At 39.4% G+C, this 20,999-nt stretch overlaps 1 protein-coding gene across 7 annotated transcripts in view; it reads right to left on the reverse strand.

Annotated features, from left to right (window-relative positions):
* The window catches only part of CTBP1 (C-terminal binding protein 1), an 80,373-nt gene that overhangs the window by 47,447 nt on the left and 11,927 nt on the right, over nucleotides 1-20,999 (reverse strand). For 2 of the 7 annotated variants that reach the window (XM_030564816.1, XM_030564814.1), the window contains exon 2: nucleotides 2,929-3,019. The exons of 4 other annotated variants lie outside the window; for them this stretch is intronic. In XM_030564816.1, coding sequence (XP_030420676.1) covers nucleotides 2,929-2,962 — 34 coding nt within the window. In that variant the 5' untranslated portion in view covers nucleotides 2,963-3,019. Of the gene's footprint in view, nucleotides 1-1,163; nucleotides 1,381-2,928; nucleotides 3,020-20,999 lie in introns of all 7 variants that reach the window. One more of the 7 variants, XM_030564817.1, reaches the window with a different exon arrangement.

The raw sequence follows: 20,999 nt of genomic DNA on the forward strand, positions 1-20,999 counted from the left end.
GCCCTCAAAAGCATGTTTCTCTCACCAACAGAAGCCGGTCCAATAAAAGATATCATCCCATCCACCTTGTCCCTCTAACAGTTTTGTAACACTAATATGAAAGTAATAAAAATTATTTTTTGTCAGTAGGACAGCAGATACAACTCTGAATAAACACAGAGAGCAGAACGGTTGAGTAAGAAACTGCCATTTTTACAATCACTTTCCAGAAAAAGCCTATCTTAGAGTTAACAAAATACTGAACTGCTAATGCAATAGAAAACCACTTTTTAAAATAAGGATTCCTCCAAAAGGGGATCATTAAAAAAAAATACACGTGGGGCCTGGTGCTGTTTTCATTTATGTCAGTGTAACTCCATGGATTGTAACTGAGTTACGCCTGTTTAACATTGGCATAAGTGATACACCAGATTCAGGCCCAAGATATAAAAGGAAAGGTAACAAAAATAACTTGAAGTACACTTCTACTCTACGGAACTTCAGACTGGGTGTAGCCAGTAATGCCCTCAGAATTTAAGTCTAACTTGTGACCTTGACCATGAACACACAGCTAATCCTGTTTGCCAAAATCCTCCCTAAACTTCAGGCTAGATTTCCTGTTGCACAACTTCTCAGTATAAATACCATATCACTGAACTACAGACAATAACTCAACACTTAAGTGAATTTACAGTAATTTCATCTCAGTGGCAGTAACAATTTAAAGTTTACATTTGAAAAACATGGTTTCACTATGAATCAGTCTTCTGAACAAGAAACCATTTCTGCCACCATTTGGGTTCATTCTGTCTATTTCTTATCTAGATGTGACATGGTGTGCCATGTGTCTGATCTCTGCAGCAAGCCCTCAGAGTGGAAGGATAATGAAAATGTGTAGTAAAGAGCAATATTTTCCGTGCTTGTATTAAAATAAAACATGCAACTTAATGCCACAAAAAGAATGTGGATAAAATGGGATTCTTCAACCAAAAATATTAAACTCAGATTTAAGAGCCAATTTTGCTTGGCTGGCTTTTCCAGGTATATGATATATATCATAATACAGGTAGAAGAACTTTCAAACCATCTATCCCCAGATCACAGCAGCTTCACAATGTATGATCAAAAACAAAAAAAAATTCTCAGTTTATCCTAACTCCAAACTTTCAGGAACCCCTACCAACCTGACATTTCTTAATCTGAGCTTGATTTCCAGGGTCATGAATTCGATTTCTCAATGCTTTACAATCTTCAGTATTCTCAGGGGAAATAGCATCCTGTCACTTGATCCTCATTTCCATGTCTTTAACTTTTCTTGCAGTCTCCTGTAATCTTGAACCAAAGCTTTTAAACTTCTTATCCACTGCAACCTCTGTAGCCTGGATCGTGTTCAAATTTTTACTAAAAATCAAACACAAAAAATACATTAAAACAACATTAAGGGTCTGACTCATACTCACAAAAGCGAGGAAATTCAAAGTTGAAGCTTCTCACTGCATCCTTACTCTTCCCCCTTTCACTGCTAGTTTTCTATCACCCCTGCTGTATGCTGCCATCATCCATTAACATTCCACTGAAATCAATGGAATGTTAAGACATATATGAAACATTCAGCAACATAGCAGGTGGACTGTAAATGGACAAACCCAGAATGTTCAGAGCAGTTATGTGATAAACTTTTTGCCTAGGTGTTGTAGCGTTCTGAGAACAGTTTGTGATCTCCTGTACCATACGGGGCTGGAGAAGCCAGACACAGCGGTGTGCATTAAAGATGGAGTGAGAAGACATAACTCTGAATTTGTTGGTTTTGGTGGGTATAAGTCAGGCCCTTAATGTTCTCTAATGTATTTAAGAAAACATTCTTCTGCTAACAGCTCTAAATTCAACAGGCCACAATCCCGCAAATCACTGACACAAGTCTGTCTTGTCAATACATCAGATCATTGAGGCCAAAGTTTCAGCACCACTACAAGGCAATTATGTCAACAATTGTTCATGTTTTACTGAAATGAAAGAGAAATAACACTAGAGTACAATACGGATACCCATGCACAGTCGCTAAACATGTGAAGAGTAACGATTACATATGGACACATAACAGTGTCTTTTAGAACTGAATATTAGGATGATTATTTAAAAAAAACACATTCAAATCTAGTGTGAAGCCAGTTTTCAATTATAGAATCTGACCCAGGGTCAACCTAATACACAAACAATGTGAGTGATTGCTTGGGTCTTCACACAGACTTGGGGATTAATGACCTGATCACCCGCTCTGGCACTAAGTTTGGAGGGGAAGGCATCTCATGCCCAATTCCCCTCATTCCCCTGGTAGTTGTGCCCTACAAATCAGCTATCCAGCCCTTAAGAGAAATCCACAGCAATTATTTTTCTTATTCTCTGGTAATTTAACAAATGGATAAGCCACCCAAAATTTGTTAAACAAAAATCCCAACACGCACACACACACCATCATTCCTGAACGAAGACCTTGTATACCAATTTTCAGCTAGGGCTTTTTCGTGACATCAAATGAAAGGTAGACGTAAATGTTGATGCTAAAATGAAAAATTCTCTGGGTCCTGGACAGACCATCTGTATTTTAGTCACTGATCCTTTATTTTAAGCACTTTCTCAGCAACTTATATATATATTATATAAATATATATATATATATATATATATATAAAACCCTATAAGTGAAGTAGTCAGATCACACATTTAAAGGGAGATGTCTAATTAGGTTATCATTTGCAGCCATTCATTGGCATTTAAAAACAACATAGATAGAAGAAATAGAAGAAAAACAGCTATTTAGATTAACAATATTATTTTTACATTTGTCTGCCATTGCTTAATGTAACTACAAGAATCATTAATTTTTGTCAAAGCATCGACGTTAAAATGAAAGGGACACTATCAAGTTTGTAGGCCCGAAATTTGACCTACCTTTCATTTTCTTATATCTGTTTGCAAAGTCCATGTAATTCTTTAAATGTGTTTTTCTTTTTTCAAAACAAATGCTTCAATTCTCTTTTTTCTGAAAAATATATCAATGCCAAAAGCACAACACTCATGAGTAACCCTATAATAATAAACCAGAATGCAGGTGAAAAGGGGGGTGGGGAGAGCACTGGGAAAGAGAGTTTTCATTCTCAAGCTTCCAGGGGGATATGATGAACAAGTATGTAAAACCACTATTTTATTATGAAAACTCCCTTGATAAAATCTTTTCAGAAGAACGTTCCCTATTACACTTCTCTTTTAAAATGTCAAAGTTATTTTAATTTTAAACAATAAAAACACAAACTATTGACCTCCCCCCTTCCCCACCCCCAATACATTAATAGTTAAAGAACACCACACTATCAAGACATGCTGAGCTGCCAAGTAACTCATGAGCTTGTATCTGTAACTGTGCACCTAGTTCCCTATTCCTTTTTGTTTCATCTCACTTTTTTCCATCTAAAATGTAAATTCTTAAGGGTAGGGAATGTGTCTCTTATTTTTCTGTGAAACATCAAGACGACTTTTTGGCATTATCATAACAAAACCCTTGGTAACTTCATTCCTTTCCTTAATTAATCTAAAACAAACAAAAACATTTTGTAATATGACTACAGAGTTGTCATAAATTAGGTTAGCTAATAAGCCATTTGTCTTAAAATTAGTAGAAAAATCCCAAATTTTACAAATCTCATTTGTGGTCTCGCAAGACTAACTTGTAGGAAAATTAGAAATTTTTAAATTTATTCTGGGATCACATCACTATGTATTTGTAGGATATGCTCTTACATGATCCTGTTGAATTCTGATAAACCAAATTCAGAGAAGAGGTAAATGGCAATGTATTTACAAAACTACATACTGCCTGTAAACTGATCAAAGAACTGGCTGTAAGAGAGAAAAAGGAAAAGTAGACTACAATGCACAATGTTGATATTCAGGGATATGTAAAGTGCATGTAATTTACATACTACGAAATCCTGGCCCAGCTGAAGTTAATGGCAAAATTCTCATTGATTTCAGAGGGGAGAGGATTTCACCCTAAGGGGCTAGAAAGGAGGTTTATCAAGGAAGTAGCAAATAGAAATACCTAAGAGGAGGCAGTAGTAAGCCCCACAAGTTTCTACTAGCTGGCAGATGAACTCTTCATTTCATTTAACTGAAAGTTCATAGTTGTAACTAGCATATAGGGACATAGTGGCCAGATACAAATCTTATTGAAATTGACGGAAATAATTCCATTCACTTCAATGGGGTTTGGGTCCACCCCTAGAAATGCAGATGCAGCAAAGTACTTACTCACATGGTAAAAGTGAAGCAAGTGCTTAAGTCCTCCTGAAGTCAATGGTGCTACACACATGCTTAATGTAAAACACATGCTGAAGTGCTTTGATGAAGCAGTGCCTAGATCAGGAGTAACAGTGATCTATGGGTATGAATGCACTTTGCTTCCTGTTGACCGAATTTGAGTAAAAACCAAGTAATTTTGTAAAAAACATAACAGACCCAAAAGGCGTGGTTTCTGGATCAGTGCTCACCTGATGATGTGCAAAGCAGTCACACATACTTGTCCTACATCCTCTCGTTAATTCTTTTGCCCAATACACACCACATTTCTTCTCATTGGCATGTATGTTACATTCACTTTCCACACTGGTGCAAGTTACGTTACTTTATCACTTACACCCAATATATAGCCAATGTCGTCAAAATGAATATCATTGCAATATTTGGCCCAGTGATTTCCATGGGACTGGGATTCACATACACCACAACAGGATTTTGCCCTGTGTGAGGAAGTCCCACCAGCACTCAGTCAGGCAGTGTTATATCAGGAAGATGCAAAGGATCTAATGACAGGACACTATATAACACAAGACGACTCAGTGGTCCTTATTAAATAGACAATATTTCCACACAGTTACCAGACAACAGTGGCTGTGTCACTATGGACACAAAAAGTTCAGGCAAACTTGTCACAGCGTATAACAAAAAATTAAATTCCCTCAACTCTTCAACATATTTTGCAACCCATAAGCAGAAATAATGCTTATGTAAATAGGAACAAAATAATGGCCTGACAAAACAGGCTATTCATTAAACATTTACTTCAAACAGCCACATGAAATCTGGCTGGCACCACTTTCACATCTGTCACAAAAATCACACACGTTAATGTCTCTGTGCTATGTATGCTATGATGATATGCCCAATGTTAACTAGAGCTTTTCAAAACAAACCTTGAAACAATATGAATCACACCTTTGTAATGTCAAATTAAAGACTGGCAATAACACAATGTGTGACCGTAGAGAATGTTTTAACTGTATATCATGGTGAAATAACCCAACATGCTCAGAAACAATTACATGAAAGAGGCTGTATCAAAAATACTAATAAAAGCACAGTAAATCAGCTAACTATAGTGTATGCTAAGTGCCAACATTTTGGAGCTGCCATTTTGAGATGACAGGAACTTAAAAGCAGGCCTCATATTTCAAGGACAGATCTTTTCACGGACATGCAGGTTTCAATACCAACTAACAGCAAAGACTGTGTTAGGTATTATCATTGATGTGAAAAGAAAAGGAGGGAAGAGAAGGACATTAGATATGTTTGACATTTGCAAATATCCAACCTCTCAAAATAACAATAACGAGGTTTTTGCAAGAATAAGGTATTCAATGTGTGAAAGTGAAGCTTTCTACATTTGTGGCCATTGTCTCACTAACTATAGATTCACAGACTGCAAGGCCAGAAGGGACCATTGTGATCACCTAGTCTGAGCTTCTGCATAACGCAGGCAATGGAACTTCCCCTAGAACTAGCAACATATCTATTCTACAACTGGAGCTTGTACTTCCTTAAACCCCCAAAACTTTCCAATCACCCTGATGGAAAAGCTAGAGGCTTATGAAAGCACTTTCTGTTCCAGAGTCCCAACTAAGTTTCCTATGTACATTACATGGGTCCCACCTTCTTTCTTCCTTCATGCTTTGAATTAATAAACTATTAGGATCTAGAGGAAGATAGAAAAACAAGTTGCCTGTTCATTTTAATAATTATTCTGATTTGCTGTTTGTTAATTGCTGAGTGTGCTCAATTCTGCGCAAGTCCCAAATATCAAGACAGAAGAACCTGCCCTGGAGAATTTACAATCCAAAAAGATAGCGGAGCGGACTTCAATGGAGTTATGATAATATAATTTACATCAGCTGATGATTTGCTACTAACAGGCAAGATGCTTTGGAAGGCCCAGAGACAGGGACTGCTTTCGATTATTTAACCTTCCTACATCAGCCTATTTGTCTTTTCATTTTTTAAGATTCTGGGTCTGGTGGAAGAAGTGGGTCTTTGCGGAAGTCAGGTGGTGAAACTAGTTATACACACTAGTTGCAAACACTATTCCAAGATGAAGTCAGATTGTTTGCCTCCTTCATGCAGTTTTTAATTTTAGAGCCACACTGGAGCTGGACATGCACTGCTGTATATAGAATGAGAGAGGCAGAAGAATGCCAGGAACCCTTCACTTGTATCTCTATACAGCGGTCATTACAGTGCTTTCCTTAGGCATGGATAGAACAGTGCAACTACTAGCCATCTCAAAACCTGGAGTGCAGCGAGGGCAGGATCATGTCTCAGACTGACCAGAAGAGGCTGGCTGGACACAGGAGGAAGGAGGAAATGCATATTGCTTCCTACTGAAAGGTGGTGGAGCTGGTCTGGCAGAGTATAATCCCAGGGAGTTCTAGGAGGAATTCTAGCTAAAGTCTGCCAAATTTCTTACTTGCTACATGAGCTGCAGGGTGGCTCTGCAACACCCACTCCTGCAAGGGTTGTGGCTTAAGTCACAATCTTGTTTATAACTAGCAGGAAACAGGGCTGAAACATATACATAGCACTGAAAAAATGAGCAGTCAAAGGGCTTTAAATTTGCTCTTTATTTTCTCTGGAGTCATGGTCATTTTCTAATTACTGATGAGTTAAAGTGTCCCAAAATAAAGAATTCAACAAGAACACCATGCCATATACTGCAACATGACCCAGCGACATCTCTGAGAAGCACCAAATGTAAGCATTGTATCCCTTGTATGAAGCTACTGCCACTTTCCTGTAAGATGAATACCTCTGCAGTAGGCTCAGAAATTGCATATTTTATATATATATGTATATAAAAATAAATAAAACCCTTTATTTTAAAACATAATGTTTCAAAGAGGACCTGGTGGGAAGTGCACTTTCAAATGGTGGCACTAAGAGAAGTGGGCGTAACTTTCTTTTTCAAAAGTTAGGCAACCCCTACTGACATGAACAAGAAAAACAATCTGCTTCAACAATTGTACTAAGAGCAAAATTATTAACTCTCCTAGTCATTCCAACAGCAATCTATATTATGCCAAGATATATCAAGGCACCTTACCAAAGGAGTACTGGATGTATCCCGAGTCTCAGAAGCAGAGCCTTTCACCTCTAGGAAAGCGGTTCAAATCTGACCTAGGCTGGAGCAGCATGGCCGAGTTTCTCTATGAAGCGAGAAGAGCTGGAGGTCTCAATCTAGCTCTTAGTGGCAACTGCCCATATCACAAAACAAACAAGCAGCACTGTCCTCTACCACAGTGGTTCTCAACCAGAGGTCCAGGAACCCCTGGGGGGCCTGCAAGCAGGCTTCGCATGGTCCGCCAAGCAGGGCCAGTGTTAGACTCACTGGGGTCCAGGGCAGAAAGCTAAAGTCCCACCATATGGGGCTGAAACCCGGGGCCCTGAGCCCTTCCACCTGGGACTGACACTGAGGCCTGAGCAACTTGGCTTCCTGGGGGCCCCCTGTGGTATGATGTCACAGGTAATTGCACTGCTTTCTACCCCCTAATGCCAGGCCTGGCTTTTATATGCAGAAAACTAGTTCTTGTGACATAGGTGGGCCTTGGGAGTTTGTTTTTTTTTTTAATAGCAGGTGGGGGGGGAGGAATTAGAAAGAAAAAGGTTGAGAACCCCTGCTCTACAACATCACAATTAGCACCCTTTGCTGGCAACTGATGAAGACTAGGTGGTCATGTACAGTGAATTTAGAATGCAACATACTCAGGGACCTTTGTCTTTTGATTTGTTGGTAAAACACCATATAAACTTGAGCAACTGTGCAAATGAATAGAAAATAATAAACTTTCCCCTCCCTCTAAAGGCTATTCCCTCCAGAAAATAAGTAAGGCATATTATGGGGGCAACACAGGGAAGTTTTCATTACCACTGCCTGTGCTGCAGGTATTTTGTGAATAGAAGATGTCAGTTTATAGAGCTGTCAACCCAGCAGCTTTCATGAGAACTAATTACACAATATTTTAAAGACACCACTGAAGATGCACGACAACATTTCACAATCCCATTTGTAATGATGATTATTCTCCTTTGTGCTTCTCTGTGTATATTAGGTATTGGACAGGGATGCTGTATCAGGCAGGGTAATCAAGGTGGGGCCAAACATCAAAGGCTACTCCACCCCTCATCCCAAACACGAAAAGCAGTTTCTACAGCAGCACACCTGTACTTTGACCTAGAACGTTAAGAGGCACTCCTTGTTTTTCTTATCAAAAATGTTGAGAAAAAATGAATATGGGGCTTTACGAAACCAAAATCAGTTTTACCATATTGAAGGGTTTTTTATATTAGCTGAATACACTGAAAAATACTGAATTCTTTTACATTTTGAACACTTAACTCTCATCAATGTCTTTAAAATGTCACTTCTTAAGATTTTGTTTTCAGGAAAGCTTTTGTTGTGATTCATCTCCCCTTCAGCTAACTTCACATAGCTATTTGTGGCAGCAATCCTTCCAGCGAAAAAATGACTCTTGTTTGGGGAGAAATAAAAATCTCTCCCCAAAGATTTGCAACTAAAACTTTGAAAACTCCCCAGGCATTTAAAAAGTTCACTGTCATTAGAAACCTCCACTCAATACAGTATTAAGACTTCTGTAAATGAGGACAATAAACTCTCTCAAATTACACTGCATTATGCTCTTCTGCATGCCAAAGCAACTCCATGAACACTGATCCAGTACAAGGGGCTCTAATCTTTAAAGCTCCTTTAATTCCGCCCCCTCACCCCAAGACAGTGACCTCTTTGCTCTTCTCTGCTAATATTAGGAAAATAGTTGACGATGATTACAAATCAGAGGATAGCCCAATCTTAAAAAAAAGAAAAAAAAATCTAAGAATCTGAAGGATAAAGGAATCAAAGACATCTTCCATCCAATATATTCTGTAGGCTGACTCATGCTAGCTGAGCCAAATCTTCAGTACACAGAATTTTTTAGATGATGTTCATTCTGAAGGTAAGCAAACAGGATGTATAAAAATGACTAGTTCACTGAGACTGGGCCAGCAACAACAGTGCAACAGCCAAATAAAACAAGCTGTTTACGGCAACAGCTTGGTTCAAATTACCAAGTTACATTTAATCACAATATAATTAATCCTACCATGATGTGAGATAAATATTCCAGTGAGTTTTTCTTCACATGCAGTTTGGAGTTTCAGTTATGAAGGGGCTGGTCCCAGCACCACAGTTGAAGTTGTGTTGGAAAGTACAATTAAAGTGGGGACTTATTCCCATGATTTGATGAAAGAAGCCAAATATTTCTCTCTCACACAATACCACTTTCTAAAGGGTTCTAGATGTGATTTGTGTGAATGTTTTAAGTGTTTCCACTGAATTGGTTAAAAGTTGGAAGTATTCAAAAATTACCTATTTTTGGAATTTGTTCCACTGGCTTCTCGATGTTCTCACATGGTTAAAAATGGTTAAAACTTAGAAATTTCCCTAATGGCACTAGTCACATGTAAAATTACTCTGTCTGCAGGATAGGGGCCTTGTAGTGTAAGCTTTTTAGGCCACAGATCATGTATTTACTTATTTCTGTGAAGTGCGAAGGACATTTCTTGGTGTTTAAAAACCCAACAGTTGGGGAAAATCATATAAAATGTATTACCGAGGGCTTGTCTACACAGTAGGATAATACGCTCTACTGGGGTGTGATTTCTAAAAACCATCAGCATGTTGCACATCCCTTGGTCTGTGCAGAACCTGCAGGTGCGTGCTAAAAATTCCCTAGTGTGCTTTAACATAGCACTATTTCACACAGCATTACATTAAAGTGCACCTGCAGGGCTTACATAGACCAATTAATGCGCATTACCCCACCAGGTAGACAGGTCCTGATTCTACTCAAATCAATTACAATAAAAGATCCATATCTGGACAGTGTGAACAATAAGCCTTTTCTCTTTCATATTCTGAATTGCTTGATAAGTTAAAATTACAGCAATAATATTGTATATTCTTGTTTTTGAGCCAGAAATTGGTTGTATTTTAACCCTGCTGGAACATGAAAACTATCTAATTTAATTCAGAAACCATTTTGAAAAACAAATCCAAGATTATAATCCCTAACAAATGGAAGCTAAACTGTCAGTCATCAGTATCATTCTGACATCTTCCAGTCATTTACCTTAAAAAATAAACTTATTATAGCCTCTCTGTCTACCAATCTGCAGACAAACACTTAGGAAGTCTGCCCACAGCACACATGTGCGTCATAAATGTCATCTCCCCCTCTCTAATTGAAACTTCTTCCTCCACAGTGACAGCATAAAACTTCTGCAGAATTGGAAAGGTTATGAAAAACAGAGGACAAACAAAAACTGACCTTAATAACCTCCCCTCAAAATAAAGAATAGATTGGGTAGTAACTAGCTAGGATGCTAGATTGATGTTACTAATTTCTTCCCAGTAGTTGCAAAAAAAAAAAAAAAAAAAAAAAAAAAAAAAAAAAAAAAAGCACATTTTCCAAAGTAAGAAATTGTAATTCTCTTCTGCTGTATGCCTACATGACATGCTTCTCCGAAGCCAAGAACAAAATGTGGGTAGCAGGAAAAACAACAATTAAGTACATACAAAAAAAAAAAATTGACCAGTGCATTTCCAAAAACCAAACTGCTAGTGCATGTACTCAAAACAGTTTGGAATCTTTTGGTTATCTTCCAAAGGTGACCAAAACCCCACCAATTTAATGAAAATCAAATCAAATCAGACTATTTGATACATTTTTTTAATATTCTAAAGAGCCCCAGCATCAAGGAAGATTTTGGACAGCAAATGTAGCAGCTTCCCTCCCCTTGAAATTTCAGGAAAAGGGGAAGAGAGAAAAAAAAGGCTGCTTGGTTGGCCAATACAAGTGAATAAGTATCAGAAAATTCACCCAAATCAGAAAGTATTACCACCATCTTCCAAAACAAACAAGATGGTGAGGATAACCCTGCTGGTGAGGTCCAGGAGGAAGAGCAGCAGACCTTCATCACTAATTTAATTTTCCATATCACTTTGTAAGATCAGCCTACGACTAACTCTGAGAGAACAACTGAAAAGTAACTGAATCAGCTCAGGTGTTTTCATGGTGGCATTTTACCAAGAGAGAAGGGAAAAAAAGCTCTAAAGCAAGTTAATAAGGCAGCTTTCTAGCATTAGCCGCGTCTAATGGTTTTACGCTTCCTATTAGGTACTTACCTTTCGTTTGAGACAACAAATATCCCTCCTCACCCCAGAGTAAACTCTGAGCCAGTTTTGGCTCCTGTAGTGTTTTCCCCATGGACTTTGACCAGATAGATTAACCTTTAAACTCTTTAAATGTCCCAAACAACTTAGATACGGGTGAAGAGCTATTACCCATCGTTTAACCTGTAGGGTGAAAACTAAAGAATCTTGAAAATACCTATGGAGCACCCTTCTCGGAGAAATTTTTACATCTGTGGAGTAACTCAGGGGAGAAGATGCTCATTTAACAAGGATTGTAGTAAAGGAACTGAGATGGAACACACAGAATTTACAGTGGAAAATCTTGATAATGTGGTAGTATTGTCCAGTTGCTAAATATTTCTGGAAGCTTATTTCACTTCACTCTTCTTACATCTTTGAAGCACCAATTAATCTTACTATAGCAAGGGGGCCCCACTCCCCCGCGCTCCTGAGGAGAACAGGCCAGAAATGGCACGGCCGTGGGCGGAGCCCCCGCCACCTGTCCCTGCCCCCTGGAAGTCAAGGGGCGGGACAGGAAGTCCAAGGCCACCGCTGCCTGTCCCCGCCCCCCCGGAAGTCAAGGGGCGGGACAGGAAGTACAAAAGCCTGGCCCCAGGGCTCAGTTAGAGGGAGGCGGCCAGAGAGAGCAGATGCTAGGGCCTGAGCTCCCGCTGGGCCCGGCCTACCCCCTGCCCGGTACCCAGAGGGGTACTGGCCTGACCTCCCCTGGGGCCAGCACTCAGAGGAGCCGACTGAGCGGTCCAACGCTCGGCCTGTGGAGGAGCTGCCTGGACCTCCCGACGCCCGGTACCCCAAGGAGTGGACTGGACCTCCCGATGCCCGGTACCCCGAGGAGTGGACCGGACCTCCCGATGCCGGACACCCCGAGGAACCCATGGTCTGGGATGCCCCGGACGACGCTGGCAGAGGGCAGGTACCCAGCGAGGGGGAGGTTGGAAGTGGCCCGGGGGCAGCCGACCCAATGGCAGTGTGTTTCGGTCAGGATTCCCCACTGACCGTCAGCAGCGTTAACAGCTGCTAGGGCCCCGGGCTGGAACGCAGTGGAGTGGGAGGGCCTGCGTTCCCCCTGCACCCCTCCAAGGGTGGCAGACTCCCCCTCCCCTGACCTGAGGAGGCCGTCTCCTCTACCTTGTTGCTCAGCCCCTGCTGAAAGGCCTGAGCATAGACTGTGTGCTGCCCCGCCCTGCCTAAGGGCCTGGGCTTATATATATACTGTTACCTTGTTGCTCAGCCCCTGCTGAAAGGCCTGAACACAGACTGTGTGTGTTGCCCCGCCCCGCCCAAGGGCTGGGGCGTACTTATGTACTATTCTCTCGTGCTCAATCCCGCAGCAAGGGACGGGCCCGAGGCAGAAGGAGTGAGGCGAGCTGGTGTGGCTCCCCTCCCCCGTCAAGGAGGGTCGAGCCCCGGCCGCGCTCTACTACACTTACCTAGGATTAGCATTTTTGGTTGCGATAATGGATATAATGTATTGTGAATACTGATCCTTTTTGGCCTCTCTCCACTGAGCTATTTCTCATTGCTAGAGTAGCAATCACTTTGGACTGGAAGACTTCCACTAATATTCCATTCACTAAATGCACTTTCAAGTCCTGGGAGCTCATCATAGTAAAAAATGATATCTTTTATGGAAATTATAACAGGGGAACTCCTCGTTAAACGTATGCAGCACTTATGCCTACAGGCCAACCAGGACAGGGCCCCATTCTGCTAGGTACTTTACAAACTGACAAAATGACAGCCCTGGCCCTAATACAATCTAAAATATATGAAATATCCAAAACCTGCAGAAGCCAGTAGACTTCACAAATTTCCCCTCTTAATAGCATAATCTCTCTTCTGATAAATATAAAAAGCAATATTAAAGTTATGTTTTTACACATCTGTTCTCCAGACAGCCTCCAGAGTTCTGTTATAAACAATGCTATATAATTACCATCTTTTATCACATGCCTATATTTAACTTACTTAAATTTAAAAAAAGATTAAAAATGAAACTAAAGAATAAAAAGAGCAACTTTTGTGTCAAGAGTTACCCGGAGAACAAGGTGGTTGGTGGCTTAGTACGATCAGTCTCAATCCTGTAGTCACTGAGTCCATGGGAGCGTTCTTATGGATATCAATGAATGCAGGATCAGACCCTGTCTTTCAGATCTAGGTACTTCGGTTCAAGTAAGTAACATGTAATATTATTTTGGTGATTTTATCCTAATCTTTGGTAGGCATCTGCATCATAAAACTACAACAGACTTGACATGACTGGCAGGTGCAGCTCAAAAGAAGTCCATAAATATGAAGCCTATTTCTCATCAGACTTGAGTGCATTCGGAGAATTTTGTGGGTAAAACTTGTACAGATCTTGTCTGAACTATGTATAGATAGTGTATCATTCCCTCCCTTTCACAAGCATTAAATCAACTGGAATACTTATTTTTAAATAAATAAAACATACAGCACAGAATACTGGATTTAGAATTTGATGACACATTCCCGGAATCTACTTTTGTAAATGTGTGTCAAAAGCCATGCAGAATACAGGGACATCCATGCAAGAAGTACACTATGCAACGATGACGTCAAGGATTCCTACAGCACTTCAAATTCAGTCCTTCACATTTTGCCCCCAAAGTGGAAGCTTCGCCACTGCAGCAAACTTAAATATAAAGGAAGCCCTAGAAAACATATTGTATTATTTGCTGAGTACTGACTCTATATATTGTTTCAGAAAGAATATAAAGACAGACATAGCTCCTACCTCAGGGAGTTTACCATCCTGCACTAAGATAGGAAGAAATCAGACAATGTGATAGAGCTTTTCCATCTCTAATTTCTAAGAGTTAGAGCTAAACAGAGGTTCAGGCCTGGTGCCATCCATGCAGAAACACCAGCAAGATATTTCCGGGGTGGAAGGAGGGAAGTAATTTACAGCAACCAAGAAAGGGTGCATCTTATCTGCCCCCATACCCAGTTAGCTCTACTGGCCAGTGCATTTTGAGGGGAAGGGTGGCGCCTGTCTCACTGCTTCTCACTCTTTTCTGCCTGCCCACCTGAGACTTGCTCACAGGGAGGAAAGGGGAGAAGAAAGGAAATGGGAGCAGTGCGATGCAGTCAGTCGCACAGGAAGTTGCAAGACCTAACTTCTTTTCATAGTCCCATTAGCCTAGTGAAAAATCTAGTTTGTAAAATGCTGTGAGCAAGAAAAAAAAAAAAGGGGGGCAGGGGGGAGGTTCTTCCAAGTTTCTTCTGTGACCTCTATCTTTTAGCTCTAGCAAAGCCAATTTCAAAGATAATGGAAGGCTCAGAAAGGTCTCAGAAGAAAGATCTAGTATGAAACAAACTAGTATTTTTATTTGGATGCTACAGGGTCCTAAATAGGCCATATTCCTTTCAAGTTATTTAAATAGAACATTTAAACATGTAAATTGGGGATTTTTTTCTCTATTGTTTTTCTGTACCTTGATGAGTATAATGATATGAGGGGAGGGGGAAATAGCTAGGCAGAAACGAACCCCATGGTTGTAGTGTAATACCACGGAACTAGTAAAAAAAAATGGATATACATAAAGAATAATAATCATACATAGTGCAAACTTACAGTACTTTTATTGCAATCTGCCAAAATTTTAGACAGACATATTATGTGTTAACTAACTGGGCTGAATAGCATGAAATTCAGTTTACACTAATCAGCAAAAGGGGAGAAGAGAATGAAATAAGTGGGACGTGCATTTTATTTTGCAGTACAATAATGCTCCTAAATCAGACCACCTGATTGGTTATTACGTGTGTAAATCTGAGTGGAATATCTATATTATACGTCAAATGATCATTCAATGAGTGACCTTTATGAACCTATTACTCAAATAATTCACTTCAAAGTTGAAATGGAGTGGGCCAGTGTGAATTCTTATTCCAGGAAGCTTATGCAGTTCTTCAGCCAGTGTCTGTTACTCTCTCATATATTAGAATGAGGCAAAATTTCACCATATGGTAAGTATGTTTAACTCCACTAAAGGCAACAGAGTTGCACCAGGCTGAATTTGTACCTAGAAGTTTATGACCTACCTCTAAAACAATGCCAATTCAAACAAAATTCGTGAATGGCTTTTTGTCCAGCTTAATCTTAATCTATAGATATGAATAAACAAATATCACTGGTGTCTGCAGAAAGTGACACAAGTGACACCAAAAATGCCATTCCGGACAACTTAAAGTTAAGTAGCAGGAAGTAAACTGGTACTATCCACTGTGGGAGGTAATGTAAATAGTCCGACTTATTTTGGGAAATGGCGATCACCACTATATCTGCAAAAGGAATGAACTATTCCCTATTTTCTCCAGTACCCTGATTGTCTGATGGTGAAATCTATTTGTTTTTCCTGAGAAGCAGTGGCTGAAGTGTTCCACAGTCAAGATAGAAAAGACATTACTGCAGTAATCATCACAAAAAGCCTGTAACACAAGTTTGCTAATGGCCATAAATAAGATATTTTTGGGAACAGCCTTTGATTTTGCCAAGAATCTAGAAGCCTATTTGGTACAGACAACCAATCATGATCATGGTAAAATACTACAGCCTCAATGAAGTGTCTCTGTGTAGGACCCAGTAAGTCTTTGCTAGAGAAGAAAACGTAGCCTCAAAGTTCTTTTCTTAAACCGAATAAGTAGGGATGGTTAACTTCAGTAAATATACTATACTAATTTTCAGTGCAGTATCTCTGCATAACTAAGAAGCTCCATGTGCTTTCTGGGTTTAAACTAAAGGGAAAAAAACTACACACACATCCTTCCAGTTAGTTATTCATATTAATTGTTTTATACTATACACTAATTAATACAGTAACAACACTCCGAAGAGTATTAACCTCTACTATTTTAGTCTTTTAAAACAAATATGATAATTTTCAAGGACAGAGAGAAAGGTAATTTTATATAGCACTGGAGAACATGCATATATTAACAATGGAGAAATGAAGAATACAAAGGGCTTCCATTTTCACATTTAAAAAACAAAAAAGTAACTACATAGACAGTAAAAGGAAAACACCTATAAAACAGGACCACAGCAAACATTTTCCATGCCAATGAAGCACAGAAATGTATAGAAGTCAACAAAAAGTAACCTACTTTTTATTATAATTATATATATATTATATATAAATAAAATAAAAACAACACACTACCAATCAAAATGCTCATGATTCATAACTATTTTACAACAACAACAGAAAAGGACTTGACTACAATGCAATTTAAGGCATGTGTCGTACGACTAATGGAACTTTGCCACTAAAGTACTTTTAAAAGTTGCCATTTTCTAGTACAAAGGAAAATATTATATTGAACAGCTAAACTGAAAAAGCACTAAAGATTAACATCAACTGGACTAATTCTTACTGAGAGTTTTTACTTGCTAGACATGTAAGAATAAAATTGTTATTCAGTGCTCACAAAAATACCACACCCTGCATGTGTTATTCATTGAGGTTTTATTTTTCTACCTTACATACGTCCTTACTTTTCCCCCTTATTCATGTTGAGAAGTACCTTACTCTGCAATTAGTCAATAGGGTATAACTCACAGAGTAAGCTGGTACTCTACTGAGTAAGGGTATGGCTACACTTACAGCTGTACAGCGCTGGGAGTTACAGCTGTCTTCGTACAGCTGTGTAGGGAAAGCGCTGCAGTGTGGCCACACTGACAGCTACCAGCGCTGCAGTGTGGCCACATATGCAGCATTCGCAGCGCTGTAGGGAGTGGCTGAACAGGCATTCTGGGATACCTCCGAAAATATCTGGAGTCCAATTACAGCGCTTTTGGTGGCCACACTAGTGGAGCAGCGCTGCATCACCAGCGCTGCAATTGTTATTCCCCAGGCAGAGCAGGAGTACAGCCAGCGCTGCAGCCAGGGAGATGCAGCGCTGTATGTGCCTTGGAAGTGTGGACAGTGAATAAGTTGCAGCGCTGTAAACCCACCACCGTGCTGCAACTCTCCAGTGTAGCCAAGCCCTAAGTGTAGCAAAAGTAGGCCTGCTGTGAGTTGTCTAAAAATTATTAGATGACAAAACTGTAGCATTTAAAAGCCACAGCTTGTCTCTGTTACCCAAGGTAAGGAAGAGAGAACGTTCAAAAATTATAATTAAGATGTGGAATTATAAAATTATTTTATGTAGATGGATTAATAGGTTCTTAGTTTGCATGTTGGTGAAAAAGCACCACCACTTGGGGTGTTACAAGGAAAAAATTATAATTTAAAAGTTCACTCTTAATTTAGAAACACCATACAGTGTATATAAAATAACTGTAGTTATTTTGAACAATGTTAAATGGAAATGGATGCCAAAGATCTAAGAGAAGCAAATTTCATGGTAACACTGACATTTATAAGCAATACAGCAAGATGATTCAAAATGTTTGGTCTTTACAGCCCAGAGAAATAAATAAATAAAAACCACCAAGTAAAAGAGCCATAAAACTTGCATTATAAATGAACACAAAGTAAAGACAGAATATTAAATTTGTCTTATTGCCCTCTTAATGTCTTTTATCAGCTAAACAGCATAATAACTCTCCCCCTCTCCTTTCTATTTAGTTCTTGAGAACATATTAAAAGATATTACATCGAAAACTGGAGGAAAATTACAGTCATAGAAGTGGCAGCTGGGATTTCCCGACATTCACCACTAATGCATTTTGCATGTATTTGTATTTTATTTTTATGTCTGCATTTTGCATGAATATTATGTGTCAAAAAATTCCAAATGCTGGCACTAATTCAAAGCAAGTTACTATAAACACACTCAAAGATAGTTTGTGTGTGTGTGTGCGCGCATACACATTAAAATGTACACACACCCCTATTGCAGATGAGAATTCAAAGTTTATATAAAATGTATTCTTAAATCCATTTACTACTTCCATCTATGCACAATCAATGGATAGAAGGCACTAATTACAGTCCTACCCCAAAATGCATACTTAATGCAAGATGGGGGGGGGGGTTTACAAATGACTTTTTGCCCCTGGTAATTTAGAATGCTGTAGACTTGTGTTAGCCAATGACATTTCCTTGCTTTCCCCTTATCAGCAACGGCTCTAACAATATTTTCATGGAAAGAGTTTGTCCATGTATGCCAAAAAGTCTATGTGCCAAAGACCTGATCCTAAGATGACTGAAGTCATTATGGAGTCTTTCTATTAACCTCAGTGAGCTTTGGATCAGGCCCCAGATGACTGATGCATACTGTAGGTTCACCACTTCATGTGTTTGAAATTCACTGTAAGTCCATAACCAACTAATCAAACTTCTCTGAGAGGCTGGAGGCACCTGAAAAATGACACTTTAATTTGGGAGGTGGCATCACCCCTACAGCCTGACCCTTTAATTATGAAAACTAATCATGTGAGGTGGTACACTACACTCCCTATAAAATCAGCAATTTGCTATCTAGGGCCCTGATTTTGCAAAGACCTCCACACATACTCAATTGTATACATTCTGAGCAGTGCTACTGAAGTGAATGGTACTATTCACATAGCTAAAGCTAAGCATGAGCGTAAGTCTTTGCAGAATCAGGGCCTAAAATTGTATCCATTTGTGCAGTATTATTCCAAGAGTTCAATGTGAAATGGAAAACAACTTTGTTTCTGATTTCCTATTAAACATATTAATATTTTAAAGCGAATCTACTACTTGAGATAGTGCTGGAAAAAATCAGGTCTATTATTTAGTACAGAACAGGGACAGCACAGGCAGCAATTAAGTACGGGGTAAGCCTCTACACGCTTCTTTGCCAATATGTTTCCACAGTGTCCTGAAAGGACCACTTGTGCTAGGGGAGTGAGGTGTAAAGGTAGTTCAGCTTCTCAGCAATCTCCTTCTCGAGACCAAATCTGCTGTCATAAAGACACCTATCTACTTGGCTTCTGACTGACAGCACTAACCAACTCATATCACATTGTACTTCAAACAATCAGCAGACTATATTGTTTTTTCACTCGGTATCACTTTGGGCAGGGTCTGAACCACTGACAGATATAAAAGTTCCATAATATTTACAGATAAATACCACATACTAAAGAAATAAGGAATGTCAACTGTGCAGTAACTGGGAAGACAAACAGCACAATTATACATTCAGCAATAATTCTCAAAGAGCCTTTGATAGAAGAATCTATTTGTATAACTGAAAGAAAGAATGTTGGCCAGCATACGGACGATATCACATAGAAAAGGTATTGTGGAAGCTCTCACTTTCTACTGGCCAACCTCCAGATGATGATATAAAGAACTTCAGTTGCAATATTTTAGCCAAATGACAAATCATCTGAGTTTCTGGTATTCTCCAATTATTTGCACTACAATTTCAGCATTAGGTACACACTGGAGATTTTATTTGGGACTTGAATCATTTGTTTATGGCACAGAGGTAACCAGATGACCAAGTGTGCTGTATTAAAATAAATTAAATGGTCTCAAGCTATTACTGAAAAGATTTTATTTTACTTCACAAAACCATTATAGCCTACGAAAAAAACAGTACTGGTTTAGTAGTAATGCTTCTGCCATTAACAGCAGCATGTACTGGACAATCTGAGTAGTAAACAACATTCAAAAAAAGAGAGGTTTCAGAGTAGCAGCCGTGTTAGTCTGTATCCGCAAAAAGAACAAGAGTACTTGTGGCACCTTAGAGACTAACAAATTTATTTCGCTCATGCTGAAATAAATTTGTTAGTCTCTAAGGTGCCACAAGTACTCTTGTTCTTTTTTCAAAAAAGAGAATCTTCTTCTTGATTTCAGCTACCAGATACTGTGCCATGACACAGATCTGATAAAGGGTGTGACAAAAAAGCTCCCGTTGGAAGCCTGATGTTTTTCTCTGTGTTCTGTCATGCGATCAATGAGAGGGAATTGTGTCCTGTTACAGATCCGATTCCTAAATTGGCCTTCATGTGCCCCTCTGCAAGAAGCAAAACATAGGAGGAAGCCAGATGCAGGAGCTGTGTGGAATGGAGAAAATCCTAAAACTAAATCCCCCTCCCCTTTTTAGCCAGAGAAATAGCTTCTGTGTATTTTCCTTCTGGTACTGATACAGTAGCTCTCTTTACTTAATAGTCATCTCAAAGTCTTGAATGCTCATACAATGTGCACGCGCACACTACGAGAAATTATGTTCCTTCCTTTCGCTGCAGAGTTCAACTGTTGAGTAAAATTAGCATGTCTCCTGTCCAACTTTTTGCATCTCAGCAGGCTTAAGAGTACTCAGAACTAGCCAAACAGGGCTGTAGTGCAGTCTGGTAACTTTACCATTCACTTGTTGGTTCCCTTGCATATTTGTCTTGGCAGCTTAACTGATGAGGTTCTACTTCCTGGTTTGAACATAAAGATCTTACCACCAAAATTTAAAAAGACGGCACTATAAT

Source organism: Gopherus evgoodei, chromosome 5 (genome assembly GCF_007399415.2).
Source record: "Gopherus evgoodei ecotype Sinaloan lineage chromosome 5, rGopEvg1_v1.p, whole genome shotgun sequence".
NCBI classification, from domain to species: Eukaryota; Metazoa; Chordata; order Testudines; family Testudinidae; genus Gopherus; species Gopherus evgoodei.